This window comes from Linepithema humile, chromosome 4 (genome assembly GCF_040581485.1).
Source record: "Linepithema humile isolate Giens D197 chromosome 4, Lhum_UNIL_v1.0, whole genome shotgun sequence".
Taxonomy (NCBI): domain Eukaryota; kingdom Metazoa; phylum Arthropoda; class Insecta; order Hymenoptera; family Formicidae; genus Linepithema; species Linepithema humile.
The window spans coordinates 9196367-9218545 of record NC_090131.1 but is presented as its reverse complement, the minus strand read 5'-3'; the positions used below and the strand labels follow the sequence as shown (position 1 = coordinate 9218545).

At 33.2% G+C, this 22179-nt stretch overlaps 1 protein-coding gene and 1 pseudogene across 7 annotated transcripts in view; both read right to left on the bottom strand.

Annotated features, from left to right (window-relative positions):
- The window catches only part of LOC105677893 (calpain-A-like), a 69762-nt gene extending 49436 nt beyond the window's left edge, over positions 1-20326 (bottom strand). The window contains exons 1-2 of one of the 7 annotated variants that reach the window (XM_067353974.1): positions 7280-7649; positions 4676-4755 (exon numbers count right to left, since the gene is read on the bottom strand). Coding sequence is in view for 4 of the 7 variants with exons in the window: in XM_012376776.2 (XP_012232199.1) it covers positions 7280-7387 (108 nt within the window). In the remaining 3 variants the exon portion in view is untranslated. Of the gene's footprint in view, positions 1-4601; positions 4756-4960; positions 5140-7279; positions 7651-20098 lie in introns of those variants that run through there. The other 6 variants (XM_067353972.1, XM_067353973.1, XM_067353970.1 and 3 more) reach the window with 6 other exon arrangements.
- On the bottom strand, positions 10782-15275 carry LOC105677888 (uncharacterized; annotated as a pseudogene).
- Positions 20327-22179: the final 1853 nt, after the last annotated feature.

Genomic DNA, 22179 nt, shown 5'->3' with positions numbered 1-22179 from the left:
CAAAACACTATAATGCAGTTATTTTTCATTAAGTACTTTTCGAGTTATGAGGCTTGTAAATTACAGTATTTTGACATAAAATACAAAATATCTTGTAAAACATTCAATTTTTGGGAATCTTACCTTAATACTTTTATGCATAAAATAATAAGACGAATCAATTGGTATAAAGAAAACACATAGTTGCTTTCAAGAAAAAGTATGCAGTTGCATGTTGCAAATGTTCTTTATTTCAGCAAATAAATAATGGATTATTTATTTTTAGAAAAGAAAGTTGAAATAATTTTAAAATAATTTTGAAAGTTGAAATAATTTTATGTTACCTTAAAGAAAAAGTGTATACAGAAGTACCAAATACTCGAGAAAACATGGTGGAACGTATTAGATATGCTTGCGCACAAAAAACGCCAGATACACTTTCTACATGTGTACAAGCATTCCAAGCTCGAGTTAATAAATGCATCGAAATGGAAGGTCATCATTTCGAGCATTTATTGTAATTGAATAGTGAGAGGCGAGGGAACTCACCGAAATAAAGCACCCCGATGGTGAGAAAAAATGGCAAAAACTAATTTTCACTGATTACAGCGCCATCTAGCACGATTCGAAAAAATGTCTCGGACAAAACTTACGTATTTTTTTCCAAGAAATCCGAATCTGCAATAAAAAATGGGGGTTTCCATTTGAAATTTTAAAGTTGCCACCCGCCCCACCTCCAAGGGGCGATGGAGGCGGGTTAATTGTTACACAGGCAGACGTCCACCTTGATAATATTAAAAGTTTATTTGGGACATTTTTTCGTACAATGCTTATTTTTCGAAATATTTAGTTGTCCCAAGTTAAATGGGACACCCTGTATATATATATATATATGTTAACGGACGGAGAGGTATGTACAATTTTTTTATAATAATGTGGATATTTTGATGTAAGAAAAGCTGTAGCGCTGTTTGAAAAGAATACAATAATGTATGATTTAATGTAAATATTTTACACATTATACGAGTTTTATCGGCTTGAAATATTACGGGCGACGTCTATATATTATATATATAACCAACTTCTGACTCGTGCGTTAGAGATTGACGTATGTCAATTAAAGTTGTAATACTGTTAATTATTTAATTAATTAATTAATTATTAATTAATTATTGAAGTTGGCCATATCGCAAAGTCAAAAGTGAAAAGATAGACGTCGCCCGTAATATTGCAAGCCGATAAAACTCGTATAATATGTAAAATATTTACATTAAATCATACATTGTTGTATTCTTTTCAAATAACGCTACAACTTTTCTTACATCAAAATATCCACATTATTATAAAAAAATTGTGCATACCTCTCCGTCCGTTTACACGGATAGCTTTTGTAAGCAACTATTATGCTCACAATAGAGTACAGTTTAAACCAGCGCTCGGAATTAGTTGCACATTTCGGGCCAATTCAAGAGACAACGCCTCCTGTTCCCCCACTACCGCCCGGCCGCTGGCGGTCGAGCCGCCGATAGCTCTGACGCAGGAGCGTTTTATATAAGAAATAGGCTCGGTTGTTGAGGCACCTCTCAAAAAATAGTAATATTTTCTTTGCTTTATAAATAATGTTTATTTTCATTAATAATTAAATATATATATTATGTATTAATGAAAATAAACATTATTTATGTAGTGAAGAAAATGTTACGATTTCCTGAGAGATGCCTAAACAATCTAGTCTATTTCTAATATAAAACGCTCCTGAACCAGAGCTATCGGCGGCTCGGCCGCCAGCGGCCGGGCGGTAGTGGGGGGACAGGAGGCGTCGTCTCCAGAATCGGCCCGAAATGTGCAACTAATTCCGAGCGCTGGTTTAAACCATTTAATTTGATATATATTTGTTATGGTCTATCTCTTTTAATTTAAAAGATAAAAGGGGGTGACCACTTTTGGTGGGACACCCTGTATATAAGGTCGGGCAATTAAAGTGTTACAAGGTGATTATTCCGAAACTATTGAAGATAGTTACTTTGATTTAAAAAAAAATTTTTTTTTAATTTGGGGGCAAATATAATTATTGTCAATACTTTTTTTTAAATCATGTTTTGCAAGATGTCAAGGTCACGAATTTTCTTAAATGGAAGTACATATTTTTATTGATGTGATGTTGTAGCTAACGTTGAGACGTTGAGTTGAATTCAACGGTATATAACAACAAGACTTTCAAATGATTTTGTACGGGAAAATCTGTATTAAATTAATTTCATGTTTCTTGCGAAGATGGCAGTAGATTTAATGACTGAAAGCGTTCCTCATGTTTGTAAACACACACTTTGGCTCATAATACAACACATTAAATGCTCAAGGTGAGCATTGTGAACAAATGCAGAATGTAGGTTAAATACTGAAAGTCTGCTTAAAGCCCATCTACATAAGACGCAGAACGCGGGTCGCAGGTTGCAAGATTATAGCGTTTTCGACTGGCACAGGTTTACTCATTCCGAGAGCGATTAAACCCAATTTCCGATTGAACATATGTTCAACCCGAAATGGTTTTAATTTGACCTAGGTTCTAGTTATAAAGCATACCATGCATAAATACATTTATGCAAGTAGTTGAACAATATAATGAAAATGAAGTTAGTGATAAACGTATAACCTTACAAATCTCTATTTATGTTACAAAATAAATTAATAAGTAATGTGATAAATTTTATACAAATATAATTTTATATTTCGATTATTCCTAGGCGTTTCGTAAAGCGCATATGCGCATATGTATCTATAGTATACGTTATGTATACTATATGTATGTATACGTTATGTATACTATAGATACATGTGCGGATATGCGCTTGACGGAACGCAGCCCTAGTAACCCAAAGTGAAACCTAGTAACCCCGGGCTGGAACTTGTGACGTCATTATTCGCTTTCGGAGCGAGTAAACTTGTGCCAGTCGAAAACGCTATTAGACGCAGCGTGATGTATTTCCGGTCGTTACAGGTCGCAAGCTTCAATACGCAAGACGCACAGGAGTTGGGCAAACCTAAACTTTCATGTCCTGCGTCGAGGCGACCAGTCAATCAGGATATATTATAATATTATGATGTTCTATTTTTTCATTAGCTCAGACAGAGTGCTCGCTGTGTATCTATGTACACTATGTAGACGCATAAATCTTACAACTAGCGTTTGTTTCTTGCGATCTGCAATTTGCGTTTTGCATCCTGCGTCTTATGTAGATGGGTTTTTACACTGGGCCAATCTTCTACGAACAATCAGTTGTACGCCAATGTTCGAAAATTTCAGAATAAGTTTTAGTTTATTTTCCAAAAATTGGAAATTAATTTAGTCTTCAATAGCGCTTTAAGAATATTTTGACATTATGCACGATGCTCAAGGTAAGTAATAAATGAGATATTTTCTGAAAAGTGGATTGGACAGGGAGGTACAATAAACTTTCGTTCACCAGATCTAAGTTCATTTGATTTATTTCTGTCGGATTTTGTCAAAGAACGGGTCGTCATTTTCTCCAATTACATCAGAAGGTATGAAAAATAGAATTTACTGTGCCTGTATTGAAATTACACCAGATATTCTGGCCGCAATTTGACAATCTCTTGTATATAGGCTCCAAAAGTTTAGGACATCATTTTGAACATTTTCTTAAGTAATCAATGTCTTTATGTTTGCACAATTTATTAAATTGTGATTTTCCAATATCCTACGTACGTTCTGCATTTGTTTATCTACATCCCTGAGCATTTAATGTGTTGCGTTATGAGCCGAAGTGTGTGTTTACAAACATAAGGAGCGCTTTCAGTCATTAAATCTATTGCCATCTATGCAGCAAACATGAAATTAATTTAATGCAGATTTTCCTGTACAAGTCATTTGAAGGTCATTTGAAGATCATGTTGTCGTATATCATACCATTGAATTCGTTTTAGCTATAACATCGCATCAACAAAAATATGTACTTTTATTTAAGAAAACATTTGTGATTTTGATATCTTACAAAATATGATATTGAGAAAAAATTTTGGTAATAATAATATTTACCTCTAAATTTAAAAAATATTTAAAAAAATCGAAGTCGTTATCTTCAATAGTTTCGAAGTAATCACCTTGGAACGCTTTAGCTACCCCATCCTATATAGAAAAATCGCCACGTTCAGAAATAAGTATAAGAACTAATGAGATGGAATGAGATATATAGATACATGTATATAAACTTATATGTTAAATTTATGACATATTTTGACTATATATAGTTGTATAAATATAAATTAATAAAAATTAATTTATTGCTCGGGATTAAGTAATTAATAGAATGTTATAAATTAATAAAAAAATTTACAAAAAACAAATTTTAAATTACAAATTATAAAGACGTAACTAAATTTTAACGATTTCATTTTTACAAACTATTTAGTTTATATAAATATATATTTTTATCAATTTTTATTTATTTATAATTAATTATTGTTGAAGCTACTTTTTGCTATTCTTTGCTTTGTTAATGCTGCTGTTCCTGTTTATAAAGTAAATTTTAGAAATTTCTTAGAATTTAAGTAATTAACATGATTTTTATAAAAACACGTAGTGTGAATACCGTCGTACTTACGCGTGCTATGACGCATGAGCATTATTCTATTAATGAATAAGCATAGTGCAAACACGTGACATTGGATCAATTACATTTCCCGTTTAATGCTGTCATCATTATTGCCATCACCATCAGCATCACCAGAACACCTTGCATGCGTGAAATGATTACGCTGCAAACGACGTGAGTAATTGCACATTTACAATTGCTAAATTACAAAGTTTTTATATCCATATTGTAAATTACTTTAGCTTTATAGTTACTTGAGAAAAAATGGTATAATTGGTCAGATGTAAATATATATAATTAGTTATGAAAAGATCTGATAACATATGTAATTTTATATAATCGGTAATTATCCAGAATAGCTGCCTCACCTCCGATTTTGATCCAATTAGGCTCTTTCGACGCTTTTTTTTTTTTAACTTTTTCCTTCCACAAAATTGTCGCTCTCCTCCGCGAGACGAGATATTTAGCGTCAAAGTTGACGACTTTTCAGGTTAAGAAACCTGTCACTTCGACGAATTGCAGCGACATGAGTATGTGCTGCGGTCACGCGCGCATGCGTACTAATAGAATTGTGCACGAAATACAAAATATATTTTCGATAATTATTAATTGTAAGTCGCAAATCCACGTTAAGTAGTATAATTATGAACCTTGCTTTGCGTAGACACAGGGTATTAGTAGCTTTAACATTATATATTTTTGTGCAATCTAAACTAGCTTTAGCATTAAAGTAGCTTTAGATTGTACAAAAATATATAATGCTAAAGCTAGTTTGATAGATCAAGCAATCTATGCCGCTTTGGAATACGCACGAAAGTTTTGTTATTTTTATTTTACACAGGGGGTCCGCCCCCCCTCCGGGGGGGCGGACCCCCTGTGTCTACGCAAAGCAAGGTTCATAATTATACTATTTAACGTGGGTTTGCGACTTACAATTAATGCTTATCAAAAATATATTTTGTATTTCGTGCACAATTCTATTAGTACGCATGCGCGCGTGACCGCAGCACATATCCATTTCATCGAAGTGACAGGTTTTTTAACCTGAAAAGTCGTCAACTTTGACGCTAAATATCTCGTCTCGCGGAGGAGAGCGACAATTTTGTGAAAGGAAAAAGTTAAAAAAAAAAAAAAAAAACACGTCGAAAGAGCCAAATTGGATCAAAATCGGAGGTGAGGCAGCTATTCTGGATAATTACCCATTTTTTCTTGGGTAATGTCAATTATATCTTCCTCATATTGCAAAATACTTCTTGATGTGGAAAAATCGAAAAAGTGAGAAGAGAGAATTAATCAATTGCGCGATTCTCTCAATGTTACGATAATTTATTCTAACATTATGATGACGTTATGATGACGTATCATGAAGATGTTAGTCAAGTTTCTGTAAAAAAAAACTCATATATTTATGCATGCAGTAAAATAACACAAGTCAGATACATCTCGAAACACAGATATTTTGAGCTTTCTTAATCTTAACGCAATGGGATTGAGTAAACTCTCTATTCTCATTTTTTCCTTCGATACATATTCACATATTCTACTATATTAATACTACATGTGCAGAATAAAGATGTCAGTTGTGTGTGCAATAATTATCTATAGGTTATTTAATACTGCTGGTAATTTTATTGCTTTTTATACTGCTTATCAAAATATTTTCATACGTAATCAAATGGGAAAGTAATGAAGTGTGAAATAGCAAGAAATAAGTGCAAAAAAGTTCAGTTTAGGTAAAGTTTCGACTGATTAAGCATAAGAAGCGATTGAGAAAGTCTCAAATTAATGACAATTAGAGCAACTCTTCATGATTTTTTATGCAATCAAATTCTCTTAATTATAATTAAATGTAACGCATTATATGTATTGTGCCCCTTATGTGTCTTATTTTAAATAATATACCTAAGTATTTAAACAACAAGGCATTTTTGTAAAAAAAATTTCAGATGAAAGTTGTACGATTGTCAGGGAAACATAAGATGGTGACCTCAATTTAATCTTCAGTTTTTTTAAAGTTAGGTAGAGATAAATTTAAAACTTGACTTTTTTGAATGGCAGTGTACATTTAATAAAGTTAATTTTTTTTAAATTCAACGATGTATAGAAACTATAAGATTGTATAGATAAAACTCTTGGAGCAAAAGATGCATCATGCAATAACAGATGTAGCACATTCAAATGTTTGCACGCTTTATTTTTTTTTAGATTTATCATAAATAAAACAGTATATTTTGCCCATGTTAATAGACGTATAAAAATTAATAGAGCTCACTGAATTAAAGAATTAAAAATGCAGACAAAACTCGAAAAAGTTTATAACAATTATAAGTTCATTATTTTATTTGTATATTTAAAAAAAACTTGTTCACAACAAAATAAACATATTTATGCAAAAATTCAAAATAAAATAAAATAATTTTTGTGTAAAATTTATATAAAAATAAAAAGTAAAAGAGTAACAATATAAAATTAATTAAAAAATAAGAAAATTTAGTGAATTTAACTAAAAATATTTTTTTAAATATATTTTTTAAATGCATGCATACTTGTATGATTTTTGTTTCGAATTTAATAATTTCGATGAGATAAGCACTAATATATTATCTATTATCTACAATATATTAAAATTTGTTTGCAAGCTTTCGTGATTAATCAGCAGTCAAAAGGCATTTTAAACATTAACATACCACTTTGATGTTGAAAAGCGACGGTAGAAATCGTTTGACCTCGACCGCCGCTTTTACGAACACATCCTCTGCGCCGCCTCCGGCATCATAATCACTGAAATAACTCATTGTTGTTTCTCTCTTCGACTACACTCAAATTCGATTTAATTATTTCAAAATCACTGATTAATTAGATGAAAAATGCAGAATGTAAATTCTTCCGAATTTGCTCTCGTTTGAACACGAATTATGGAACACGAAAAGATTCCTTATTCTTGCTCGCACTATAAACGGATATAAAACCGTTTATCCGACAGATTCACGAGACAAACACGACCACAATTTACTATCACCCTTCTCATCACGTTTGTCACACCCGCAGATTGACGTGATCCAGTGAGCTATACATAACCATAGACGCAGTAAGTACAATGAGGAGCAAAAATGAGGTCCGGAGTAGAGTCCCTATATATAGAGGTTGCGTTCCATAAAGCGCATATGTGCGCATGTATCCATAGTATACGTTAACGTTTACTATAGATATATGCGCGCATATGTGCTTTACGGAACGCAGCCAGAGTCTGGCCACGCTTGTGTTTATTTTTATTGGTCGAAACAAAGTTTGGAAAAACATGGCGGAACCAATAGGAATTCTTATAGAAAGTATAATAATTTGAAAAAAAATAGAACAAGAAAATTAATAACAATTTATATTATTCTTTTCTAGAAATTTTTAATTAAAAAATAAAGAAAAATTAACTAATAATACTTAAAATCATATCATTACAGTATATATTATTATTACTTATATATTCAGTATCACAATAATAAATAAAACTCATTTAAATAAAACTTATTATAAATAAAACTCATTGTAAATAAAACTATTAAAAACAATGTAAGGTTAGAATTACAATTTTTATGACAAATTCTACTTCTTTATAATATCATTATTCTTAGATATTTTATTTTAGAAACCATATACCAAATAATTGTACTTACTTTTATAGGCTTCACTCTGCTTTTATTAATACTATCAATTTGTAGTCGAATAAGGTGTAGGGTGTTTATGATAATTCAAGTTCGAGTTAGTTTTACTAGGGCCGAAAAATGATATAGACATAACCATCTAGAACCTTTATGATTCATGACAACTTGACGCTGTCTTGTACTGCTTGAGTTAAATTCATTGAATTTATTGAGCAAATTTTATTGTAATAGAAAAATGTCATTTATTATTATTATTAATTATATTATTATTAATTTATTAAAGAGTTATACCAACATACATACCAACATTATTTGTTTCTTTCATAGACTGATTTGCAGTTGACATTTTTCTATTACAATAAAATTTGCTCAATAAACTCAACAAATTCAATGAATTTAACTCAAGCAATACAAGACAGCGTCGAGTTGTCATAAATCATAAAGGTTCTAGATGGTTATGTCTATCTCATTTTTCGGTCCTAGTGAAACTAACTCGAACTTGAATTATCGTAAACACCCGTAGTCAATGAAAGTTTTATTCCATAAATATGGTAAACACAAGATGCGTCTATGCATATACTGCCGCTATGTTTTTCCAAAACTAATCGAGTGGCCAGACCATAAATATATTACTTATAGATAGAGCTTTGTACCATTTTTGCTATAGTGCAACACGTGCCAAGATAATGACGGATTTTCCTCCTTCGCGCATGCGCATTCGTATATTTATCTCGGCGGATACAGCACTTTTATGGCCGGTTTATGCTTCGGTCTTAATCTTAGGCCGGCGTCACATAGAACCCGTAATCCGTAATCCGCACCGAAAGTCCGCAAAAGTTACTAGGGATTGCGTCCGTAACGTTACGTGTGTTTTATCTCCTTGTGTCCCATGGAGCCGTAATTCCATGAAATTTCCGTAAAAGTTACTAAAAGTTACTAGTTATTACTAGTAATGCTTTTTTTAATTTTATTTATTTAACTAAATTTGACGATTTAATTAAAATTTTTGTTAAAATTATAATATATTCTGTAGTTTTCTTATGAATAAAATACAAATAAACAATTATAATTTGTTAAATAAAAAATAGTAATACCGTTACGTGTGTATTTACGGCTCCATGGGACACAAGGAGAAAAAACATACGTAACGTTACGGACGCAATCCCTAGTAACTTTTGCGGACTTCCGGTGCGGATTACGGATTACGGGTTCTATGTGACGCCAGCCTTAATCTTAAGGCCGGCGTCACATAGAACCCGTAATCCGTAATCCGCACCGGAAGTCCGCAAAAGTTACTAGGGATTGCGTCCGTAACGTTACGTGTGTTTTTTCTCCTTGTGTCCCATGCATTGAGTAAAAAGAAACAGGAGGGAGCGTTTGGTCTTAAAAGTGCGGACGGAAGTGACTATATAAAGTGGTCGCTCAAGATGGCCGCTCAAGGGCGCCAATATTGAATGACTTGTTATGTTTAATTAGGAAATAATGTACAATTAAAAGAAAATAACTATAATATGCAACAATAATACCAAATTTTAATGGCGTTTTTCATTGAGATTGCACTCGTGCAGTATTTCCATAAGAGCAATGTTAAAATCTAAAATCTAAATTTATATTAAATCCTTCGTCCTTACAAAAATTTATCCATGCATTTCTTTGATCCGGATTTTTCGGAAACCTGTTTGTGAGTAAAAATTATTTAGTAATTATTGTGAATCTACAATTTCACAATACTATACATATGATTATAATCTCCAAAATAAAAATCTCATTATTGTTGAAATACTAACCGATGAAACGTTATTCCATGATTTCGAGCTGCTGCTGTTATGCCACAAGCTCTACAGTATACTATTTTGATCGTTTATTTCCATACACTGTTGCATAAAAGACTATACACTGCATATTAATGCGTACGGCGTACGGTATGCCGCTTGCCGCAATGCTCGAGCATTCCCTCTCACTTTCAAAAAGTGGTCGCTCAAGATGGCTGCTATGACGTACATCCGTCCGCGGATTTATCTAGTCCTGGCTAGTATATGCTCCCTCCTGTTTCTTTTTACTCAATGGTCCCATGGAGCCGTAAATACATGGCCGGTTTATGCTTCGGTCTTAATCTTAATCTTAAAGCCGAGAGCACAAGCTTTTACATAAAGCATAACGCATAAGCATAAAGAAATTGATTGGTCTATATATAAGCATAAGCAAATGCATAAGGAAATGGACCAATCAATTTCCTTATGCTTATGCGTTATGCTTTATGCAAAAGTCTGTGCTCCGGCCATAAGAGTTGATAACGTAGAATGCCATAAGGGCGTTTATACTTCCCTAGTCTTAATCTTAGTCTTAATCTTAATCTTGGAAAGATCCCATCTTTTAACTTTAGTCCCTAATGTCCTAAGGCCGGGCCAATGAGGTAAGTCTGACGTCCGACGCAGCACGAAACCGCGCGAAATAATGGTTTTCGATCCGTGTATATTTAAAAAATTGTTCCTGATCCTATTCAATATTCAGCATATCTTTCATTAAAGAAAAGAAATGACCAGTTTCGTGTCTTTTTCGATTCAGTGGCCGAACAGCGTATCTCCGTGGTTTTCTTTTATTTTTTTTTTAATTTCTTAATAATACACATGCTGCATAGGCACTTGATAACAAAAGTGCCATTCCAAACATTAAAGTTTTTTGCCGCTGACGATTCATTTTAACATTCACTATAATTTGCAGCACCGGGATCTATTACAATTTGTGGTTAGGTTAGGTTAGGTTTTGTTACATTTGCACATGCGTAGTCCGAATTTCCAGGGAAGCATAAACGAGTCCTTAAGATTAAGTTAAGACTAAGACTAAGATTAAGATTAAGACCGAAGCATAAACCAGCCATTACATAAAATTAGGTTATATCCTTGGTTGTCATCTATGGCTGTTATGGATAAACAGAAGATAAATGCGCGATTGCACATGCGCGAAGGAGGAAAAGATAATTTTATCTTGGCAGGCGTAAAGACCCTTACACAATGCCAGGCAACAGGCAATAGAAATAGGGAATAATGTAGGAAAGAAAGAGAGAGAAATAGCTTTTCTCTCTTTCTCTTCTACGTTATTTCCTGTTCCTATTGCCTGTTGCCTGGCATTGTGTAAGGGCCTTAAGATTCATAAAGCTCTATCTATATGTAATATATCTATGGGCCAGACTCTATATATAGGGACTCTAGTCCGGAGTAGAGAGCCTTTAATCAGAGTGGCGCCATACAACTATCATTTATGATTGGTCCGCCATGTTTAAGCTATTCCCAGCAGTTTTAGAATCGTACTATTTTCAAGATTGTGTATTTATTTTAATAAATGGAAATAAATAGATGTTGTATATAAAATAATGTTATTTATTATACGAAATAATATTATTATAACAAAAATAATATTATTGCACAAAATATTTGCATAAAATAATGTTATCACAACCAAAATAATAATGTTATTGCACACAATAAAACTTAATTATTAAAAATAAAACTTAATTTTTTAAAACTTAAAAAACATTAATTTTACTTAAAAGAGTGGTGCATTGCTATAGATTTACTGTCATAATATTTGCGATTTGGTAATAAAAATCTACGCTTATTTTTAAATTTTAAACGCACCGTAGCGAATTTTTTAAATAAATTTAAACGCAAATTATGACAATCTAGAATATGATCTGTGGGAACAAAATTAAATTTATTTACTAAAAATGTATGTAAATTTATATTACGCATTTTTTGAAAATAAGGACTATAATGTCTAAAAATATTTTCTAATTTTAAAAACATTTCAAATGTTGGCTTATTAACAAAATATAAAGTGTTTGCATTGTAACATTTAATTCTCACAAGTTCAGAAAATTTAAAATTTAACAGTTTTTTTGATCCAGCAGATTCTCTACAATTATGCATAAAGTGCATGTTTTTATAATAGATGCCACAAACAATACCCTCCAATATTATATAAACAATTCATATCTCTGTTATCATACTCTATTATTGAATTATTATTAAAAGGAGGAATTTCATCTATGATTGCAGAAGATGATTTAGATATAGAAGAATAATGTATGTCATTTTCTTTATATTTTAAATATTCTAAAAAATTATTAAGATATTCATTATTATCAATGTCATTTCGAAATAAAGATACTTTAAATTGTAAAAAATCAAACATTTCGTTTGAAATTCCATTCCTAAATTTTAAATTTTCCAATCTTCGTTGTAAAGTGCGCAAACTTGGAAATGGTATTCCTTGTTGAAGAATTTCATTGTAGCCATTTTTACCACATGTAAACCTCAATCTAAGTGCACGTTAAATAGTTTCATTACACCAATTTTTTGTTCTTCGTTTTTTTGTCAATAAAGCTTTAATTTGATCCTCGTTGAATACTTTCATTTAAGCCTTTTTATACTTATCATTGTTAATTTTATCTTCAAGTGATTGTGCCTTAGATCTTAAAACTCTAATCTTTTTCCGCAAAAGAGTTAAATGGATTTGCATTTTTCGATTTATTTCTTTTAATCTCTTGTTGTGTATGTTCTTACTTTCTTCTTTATTTCCATCAATTTTAATTGTATTTGAAATGCATTCTATTGATGATGTATTACAAAATTCATTGCTTGTCGAAGGTTCAGTTTCATCTATAATTTTAACAGTTATATCTATAGCCATCTAAAAAAATATATTTATTAGAAACATTTTAATATATTTTTTACTCATCATTTTTTATTTATTTTATCATTGATTTTACTTCTTTATCATTTACTATGAAACCGTGTGAGCTTCGGCGGACGCGGAGTAGCTCGCCGGAATCCAGGTTCGGTCGGTTGGGGGTATGTCAAATAAAAACAAACGCTTTTGGTTAATAATAAATTAGAAGAAACAACGTTTATTCAGTAAGATGTTGAAATGACTTGCTTCAAATGATCTGCTTCAATGCTCGTGCGTACATGCGAAGCGTATACGAAGCGAATTCGAAAAAACATATAAGTAGCGTGAGATAAATAGCAAAGTATCGGTGCGATCAGTATATTAACAATGGTGCAATAATTATTAGCAACGGTAAAATAATTATTTAAAGCGACGGTGAAATAATTAATAAGTGACAGCGAAATAGTTATTGAAGCGGCGTGAAATAAGAAAGTATCGGAAATAGTAAAATAATTATTGAAGTGAACGGTGAAATAATTATTGAAGGCGGCGTGAAATAAATTCGAAGTATCGGCAACGGTGAGACAATTATTTAAGCGAACGGCGGAATAGTGTTTGAAAGCGGCGTGAAATAAATACAAGAGCGACGGTAAAATAAATATGAAGGCGACGGTGAAATAATTATTTTGGGCAAACGGTAAAATAATTATTTAAAGCAACGGTGAACGAATTATGAAAGTTTGACGTGAGGCGTCTCGGTGCGATCAGAGAGAGCGCAAGCGCGGGCGATCGTGTCGCAACGGTTGGTACAACGCAACGCTCGTCGGAGAGTGCGTTCGTGACGGTATCGCGAGTCCGTTCGATCGTAGATCATAACGGGTCGTTCGACGGCGCGGATTGGTCGACGTAGTTTGTCCGCTGAATGGATTCTGCGGATGAATCCCGGTGCGCGGCAACGCGAAATTAGGAACAGGACGTCGAGTATGCTCGACGGGAGTACGAGGACGCTCGCACTAGAGGCCGAAATTGGTCGGCGGACGTACGAGAACATTCGTACGAAGGCGGATTCAGAGCGGCGACTCGACTAAGTATGAGGGAATGCCCTGCATACGGAGATCGATGCCTGGAGGAGCCGAGTGCGCTCGACGGGGTATACGAGTATGCTCGTATCGGAGATAGAAACGGTATCGAGAACGCTCGTGTACCTGGAATAAGGCATAGAATCCGAGTACTCTCGGTCGGACTACGAGAACGCTCGCAGCAGGATTGTTCGCTGGCTAGCAGCGAACAGGATCTGGTGAGAAGACGTTCAGCCGGGCCTCTTTTATACCTGGCTGGCAGCCGAATGGTTTCAAATCGGCAAGCATCGGCGGTTTCGGCGGCGAGTCCCCCACAAAACGGAATTTCGGAACGGTCGGGTGTGCGGGATTTTCGGCGGTTGACCGCCGTTGTTACGATAAGAAATTTATCGGCGCTCGATGCGCCCTTGGTGGGCTACGGACGATGGACGGTCCGTAGCCGTAACGATGCAGCTTGCGGGCTGCACCGTTACAATTATAATTTGATTTTTGTTGGAATTATAATATAATAATCTATGTTCATCTTTAATTACATCAGATCTTTGATTATTGAAAAATACTTTTTCCCTTAGAAAGTATTCAAAAATTGTTGGCACTGCATATGGTTTTAATTTTCTTTTATTATCTATTCTTTGTTCCCACATTTCAGGAGCAAAATGTACTTATATAATAACACAAAAAATAATTAGAAAATATTATCATGATTATTATAGTATTTGATTTGGATTTACGTGTAATGATACATAATTAAAAAATGATTAAAAAACAAAGAATTAAATTCATAATTAAATTGACTATATATTTTAGTCAATTAGAATATATTTTTATTAGTATTACATTAATGTTTTGTTATAATATTGTAAATATTTATTAAACAAATAATAACCTCACATAAATATGAATTTTTTGATGGTGTCCAATTTTTTATTTATATTTACTATTTATACTTTTTATCCATTCCATTCGACGTTCTGGATCTCTCGGAAATATTTTCATAATATAACCCTTTTTAAATGAGTTATTGCAAAATGGAATTGTACATCCACCCATATTTCTATAAAAATATTATAAGAGATCCAAATTTGCTGTATAACCATATTCATGAAGAAAATTATCAAGTCGCATTTTTATTATATGAATACATGTAATATACGATTAGATAATATTTTTTATGAATATTGTTATGTACTATACAAATTTACCTGGATAGGCCCTAATTGTATTATAAAATGTTATAAATGTATTTATATTTATTTACTCCAGATGTTGCATCTAACCTTCTAACTGAAGCTGGCAGCTATATCGTTGAATAAACTGAAACTACATATATCTTTTATCTCTCTCGTGGGATTTCGCTTAAACATGACGGACGTTTTCTTATGGCGCCACTCTGATTAAAGGCTCTCTAGTCCCAAGATCTATAGAGAGAAGGTTACCTCATGCGCAAAAAGGGACGAGCGGCAAGAGAGGCAAATGCAGAGAGGGGCGAGCGGCAAGAGGGGCAATAATGATCTCATCGGCAAACAGAAGCTATCTCAGACCCAAGATCTATAGAGAGAAGGTTACCTCATGCGCAAAGAGAGACGAGGGGCAAGAGGGGCTAATGCTGTGCGGGGCGAGCGGCAAGAGGGGCAAATGCTGAGCGGGGCGACGAAGTAAGGGGGGAGCTAGAAACAGCTTGTAGGCGAGGGGCGACGAAGGAAGGGAAGAGCATGATGATCTCATCGTCAAACAGTAGCTGTCTCTCTCGCACGCTTTAGTGTTTTCTCTCTCGCTCCTTTAATATAGAAATGCTTTGAGTTTTTATCGAAAAAATACTTTTATTTTGTAAAATATTGATAGCACTGGAAATTGCGTAATAAAAATTGAAAAGTAAATTAGAAAGGCGCTATAAATTACATATATTGCAAATTATAGCGCTAGATATTTAACGTTTATAATGTTAAATATCGCTGCAACAGATGCATTTGTGATACAAATTGCTTTGTACTCGTATTTAGACTGTAATATCAATGAAAATAAAATATAATTTGGGGATATACACAAAAAACATCATTTGTAAAGTAGTAAAATAAAAGAAAAAATAGTACATATTTAAAAATTATTTTTAAAATATATTTACTGTTTATATGCATTATTTACAAAAGAAATACTATAAAGAAATTTATTTTTTATATTTAATTGTGAAAACCTCAAAAATTGTGAAGAAATTGTAACTGAAATTCATAAATGTAAGTATAATACAATTCTAGGATAATATAAAAAGCATCATACACAAATTTATTATGATACAAACTTAAATAATGAAATTGTAATATATGTTTCAACATTGCAAATGTGAATATTTATATGATAAAATTTACAAAGTGTTAACAATTTTCAAATATTTGCTAATAAAATATTATTGAAATGTTTCTGTTGAAATCTTAAAATAATTCTTTAAAACAAATATGATGGGGTATATATTAGGGATCATTAAATATGCGGCAACATTGTGATTATAAAATTTTATAAGTATCTATAATAAAAATTAAGTATAATAAATATAATAAGTATATAAGTATAATAATAAAATTTTTATAAGTATCTATAATAATAAAAATACATATATGTTGTATTAATCTGTTAATATTAAAAAATTATTAATTAATTTAACGCAAATAAATTTCTTTCGTCCGTAACGTTACGTGTGTTTTTATCTTCTTGTGTCCCATGGAGCCGTAATTTCATGAAATTTCCGTAAAAGTTACTACAAGTTACTAGTTATTACTAGTAATGCTTTTTCTAATTTTATTTATTTAACTAAATTTGACGATTTAATTAAAACTTTTGTTAAAATCATAATATATTCTGTAGTTTTCTTATGAATAAAATACAAATAAACAATTATAATCTGTTAAATAAAAAATAGTACTACCGTTACGTCTGTATTTACGGCTCTATGGGACAAGGAGATAAAAACACACGTAACGTTACGGACGAAATACTTAGTAACTTTTGCGGACTTCCGGTGCGGATTACGGATTACGGGCTGTATGTGACGGCACCCTAATATAAAACTGTCTGTTACAAAATATAGTTTACGTTTCTTCACACATGTATCCGTTCCGTTCCGTAAAAAATTTCTCTACCAATTCCATGTAGCAAAAACGGAACGGAAATATAGTTACAAAATATATTTCACTCTAATAATTCAGTATTTTTAAGTACTCATAGCAATGTAATTTGCAAGAAAATTGCAGAAATTATGTATATAATTGCTTCAACCACATTTAAATAACGAAATATTAACGTAATTAAGTACATTTACTTGCGTTCGAGGCGACATTCTGTTCCGTTTTTGCTACATGGGACTGGTAGAGAAATTTTTTACGGAACGGAACGTGAACGGAACACTCAATTCTAGTGAGAAATCCGATCCGTCATTCCGATCCGTGCTCAATGGGACTGCACCCTAACATCGCCTGCGCAATCTGGTGGTTCTGTAGGCTCAGAACTTGGCTGAGGCTCTGCGGCGCGTAGCGGCGCCGCGGCGTACTATGCCGCTTCGGTGCAGCGGTGTGGCGGTAAGCCGCCACAATATGTATAAGTAGGATAATTTTATAATAATTTGCCTTATATATTGTTAAACATAGATTAAATTTTTAATTATATCATGAGCGCGGACAACATAATTAATGACAACTAAGAGATTTATGTATGTATATTTTATGTTTTTTCTATTTTAATTTATGACAATCACAATTTAGATAATTTATTTATGAAATACTATCATGTTCATAATTGGATTGTTTCACTGAATATGGTCACATTGGGATCGAAACGTTTGAAGAATTAAATAAATAAAATAACTAGAAGAAAGAAGTTTTTTAATTGCACGACTATCCAGCACGGGCTCCAGGATCCTCTTTATTAATTTTTATTTTATGTTTAACTTATATGAGCGGAAATATTATTGCTAATTTGTATTTTACTAGTCATATGTCATAATGATAATAGACCGAGAAAATGACAATAGACCTGACATTAAACAAATCGGTCACTGTCAGGTGATCAATCAATTTATCTATCTTGGTGCTCTAATAGATAATACCGGTGGATGTGAAAATGAAATTCGACGAAGAATACAAATGGCAAGAACAGCAATGTCTCAACTCGCCAGGATATGGCGAGATAGAAACATCACGAGGAATACGAAGAGCAAACTAGTTACAGCCTTGGTCTTCTCTGTCTTTCTTTATGCTTCGGAAACGTGGGTCGTCAATGAAGCTGACAGACGAAAAATTGATGCCTTTGAGATGTGGGTATGGCGCAGGATGTTGAGAATACCCTGGATTCGGCGTAGGACTAATGCATCCATACTTAATGAAATACGTCCTCCTAGACGTCTGTCTAGTACAGTATTTTCAAGAATACTGAAATTCTTTGGCCATATACAGCGTAGTGACAACATGGAACGACTTGTGGTCCAGGGAAAACCGGAGGGCAAGCGGAGGCGTGGACGTTCACTGACACGCTGGGTTGACATTACTAGGAAACTTCTGCAAAAAGATCTTGGCCAGGCTGTCCATGATACCAGAGATAGAGATGAATGGCGGAGTATGGTAAAGGAAGCTATCGCTAAATTGGAAACGGGCTAGTCGAACTGAATCACAACACATCTGGCAAGATGTTATGACTAAGAAGAAGATGTCATAAAAGAATCTTCGATTGAAACAATTAATTTTAAATTTAAATTGGCGCCAGCAATCATACAAATATTGCGAAAACATGAGACAAACAAAAGCACATTAAAAAATTTTCATGATGCAGTAGAGTGTATAGAGTTATGGTAAGTTATTGTTATGTTGTAAAAGTATCAATGGTCAGTAAAAAAAGTCAAGATAAAATAAACTTTCTGTTGACAATGCAATTAAAATAATTACTGGCTTTTTGGAGTATTTTTGTTATGATACGCTGTCTGAATATTTAAATTCAATTTAGCAACAGATGAGTAATAAATGTGGTAAATTATGAAGCGCTCATTATTGGTGGGTCAGTGCCAGATCAAGTATATTAAGCATCTAAAGGGCAGCAGCTATCGTTGATTGATTGTTGATTAGCTATACGGTTTAATAAACGTTTTTAATAATTATAAACAATTTAAAGGAACTGCAAAACTTCTTAATTTTTTCTACAAAACTTTACAAACAAAATGCAATTAATTATAAAAAAAAATTTTTTAATTTTATAATACATGTTAGCTAGTTATATAATCTATAATTAAATAATTAATAAAAAATTAATTATGAATTAACAAACAAAAATGATTGCACTACAATAATCTACAAATGAAATACAATCGATTTCACACCTAATTTCTTAAAAAAAGTGACAGTCGTCGACTAACATCATACAAATATTTAAGAGCATTATGTGCATGCGCTTTTTTTTCACCGCGCCATCTAGAAAACTTCAGTTTAACATGCATTCTGAATAATATAATAGGTAGAAATGTCTATGTCAGAGATGGGAATTAGTTGCAACTTTTGGCTCGATTTTCTGATTGACGCCTACTGTTCCCTCCTTGCCGCTCGCATGCTAGCAACGAGTCACCAAACACGCTAACAATGCCCGTAACTAAAATGCGTGATACTCAGCCTTAGGAATGTCCATATCACAAATGCAACAAGATAATAAATATGGAACAATAGATTTCCACATCACCTGTGAGGTACTATTATTGATGCGTTCTTCAACAATAGTACCTCACAAGTGATGTGGAAATCTATATTTATCCCATATTTATTATCTTGTTGCATTTGTGATATGGACATTCCTGAGGCTAAATATCGTGCACTTTAATAACGCGCGTTGTTAACACGTTGACGACTCGTTGCTAGCATGTGAGCGGCAAGGAGGGGGCAGGAGGCGTCAATCAGAAAATCGAGCCGAAAGTTACAACTAATTCCCATCTCTGGTCTATGTTATGTATTTAATCTTATTGTGGTTACTGGTTAATTGTAATTAATGAAATTTTGTTCCACGATCGCGTTAATTAGTCATCACTGTTGAAATCTCTAAATTGCTCTAAAATTTAGACAGATTATATCACTTTACTCACCTCAATCTTTTTCGTCTGACGTACGAATTCTGGTTCATATATTTTCTTGCTCCATCCGTATGAACTCATTGTTGTCAGAGTTGATATTTTTATTTTAATAAATCACAAATTTTACCGGAAATTTTGGTAAAGAGTTGAATTTAAGCACATCTGATAAATGCGTTAATCGGGTATTTGGCGATCCAATCTTCGTTTTTTCAATTAATCTTGCTTTTTCAACGGTAACACTGCCGATGTTGCGATAACACTAGTTATATACACGTAATTTATGACTATGAGCAGAAAGAAGCCTGAGAGGGGCCATGCCGTCGTTTTTCGTACGACGTTTTCTCTAGGCCGTACAGTAGCGCTAACTGGATCCATTTTTTGAGCCGGCGGAACTACATGGCCAGATCCATTTTTCGCTATGGTAAAATGGCCGATTGGTGCATGTCCGTGCTAGATCCACAATTATGGATCTAGCACGGACATGCACCAATCAGTCGTTTTACCATAGCAGTTTTAATAAAAAAAAAACGGAAATATTATGGATCTATTAATATGTTTTATTATAGCTGCGTATGATCTTTTTTCATTTTAGTATATATTACGGACAACGATATGAGTTATTATATTGAAATATTTTTATGTATGCGCATGTGCAATAAAATAAATTTTCTCATTATTTCGATAGAACTAAAATTGAGAATAACATTATCGTCGTAGCCTACAGACGCCGTGTAGGTCCGTGTGTACGCATTTGTTTGTAGTGGTAACTCACTACACTGACGTGTAGTCTGTGTACGCGTCATCGGATAGTTTGTAAACAAACGACGCTTGCGATTGTTCCTCGACTGAAATTTCATCGCAAGGCTGCAATATGATGTACGAGACGACATAGGCGTATACAAAATGTCAAATAAATATGAATTAAGTGGATGCTGAAGTCATATTGTTACCGACCGAACTTCTAATTTTCTGGAAAGTATGGCATTTTTTATTGCTTTGATAGAATTACAAATCCTTTGGTGTAAGTAAAGTGCACATGCTAATCTTTCGGTGGATAGTGAAATTTAAACCAAAAAATAAAAAAAATTTTTGAAAATTTATCGACAATGTCACCTCAAAGAATTATATCTTTTATATCAAAATTATACTGCTTCAATCTGCAAAACAAGGGTGTGTGCCGAAGAAGAGCGTATGAAACAATAATGGAAAACAAAAAAAATAGAGCTTAGAGACTTATTTTCAAAATGCCATACTTTTCCGGATTTATGCAAAGCATGCGTGCAATATAGAAAAAAATGATAAAAAAGAGCTATAGATTAGTTCCGCGATTTTGGGATAGAGGCGCTATACAGTTCTCAGTGCTATCTGTCATATACAGAATCTTTTAGGTTAGTTATGTGTGTTAGTTGTGCGTGTGTGTGTATGTTTGTGTTATGTGCTACGAAACCCGGCTGAAAAAAATGGGTTGAAGGCACTCTGATGGATAAAAAAGTGTATGTATTATACATAAATTTTGCAACATTTTTGCAAACATTTATATTATTTAGTTACATACATTCATATTCTAATTTCTGTAAAATACTTTTATTTATGTGCTTCATGTGTTTATATTATGTATATTATGTGCTCCATATTATGTACAGGGTGCGTCAGCTAAATCCGGACAAAATTAAATTAGAATTCCTTGCTACGTGTGAATTTAGGAACAAATGATTGTTAATGTTCGCGTTAGTCAAATGTTTGTGTAAAACGTGTATAACCTATAAAATGTTCGAGTCAATAAAATCAAGTGCGGAATACAATCGAAGAGCGGCGATAATTGAAGCGCTTCGCGCCGGACGTTCGCCGATCGAAATTATTCGGTTCTTCAAGTACTCGAAATCGACAAAAGTGAGTCGAAGGAACGACCGTTGGCTCGCCCGTGATCCCGAGGATGTCCCCATAATAGGCAGGACGAAGTTTCCAGCCAATGTTCACGTCTTAAGCGTCGTCTCTAATGAGGGTGATGTCATGCCGCCGTATTTCTTTAAAAAGGGAGAAACCATCACGAAGGAGGTTTACCTCCGGATTTTGAGGACTGTAATAAAGCCATG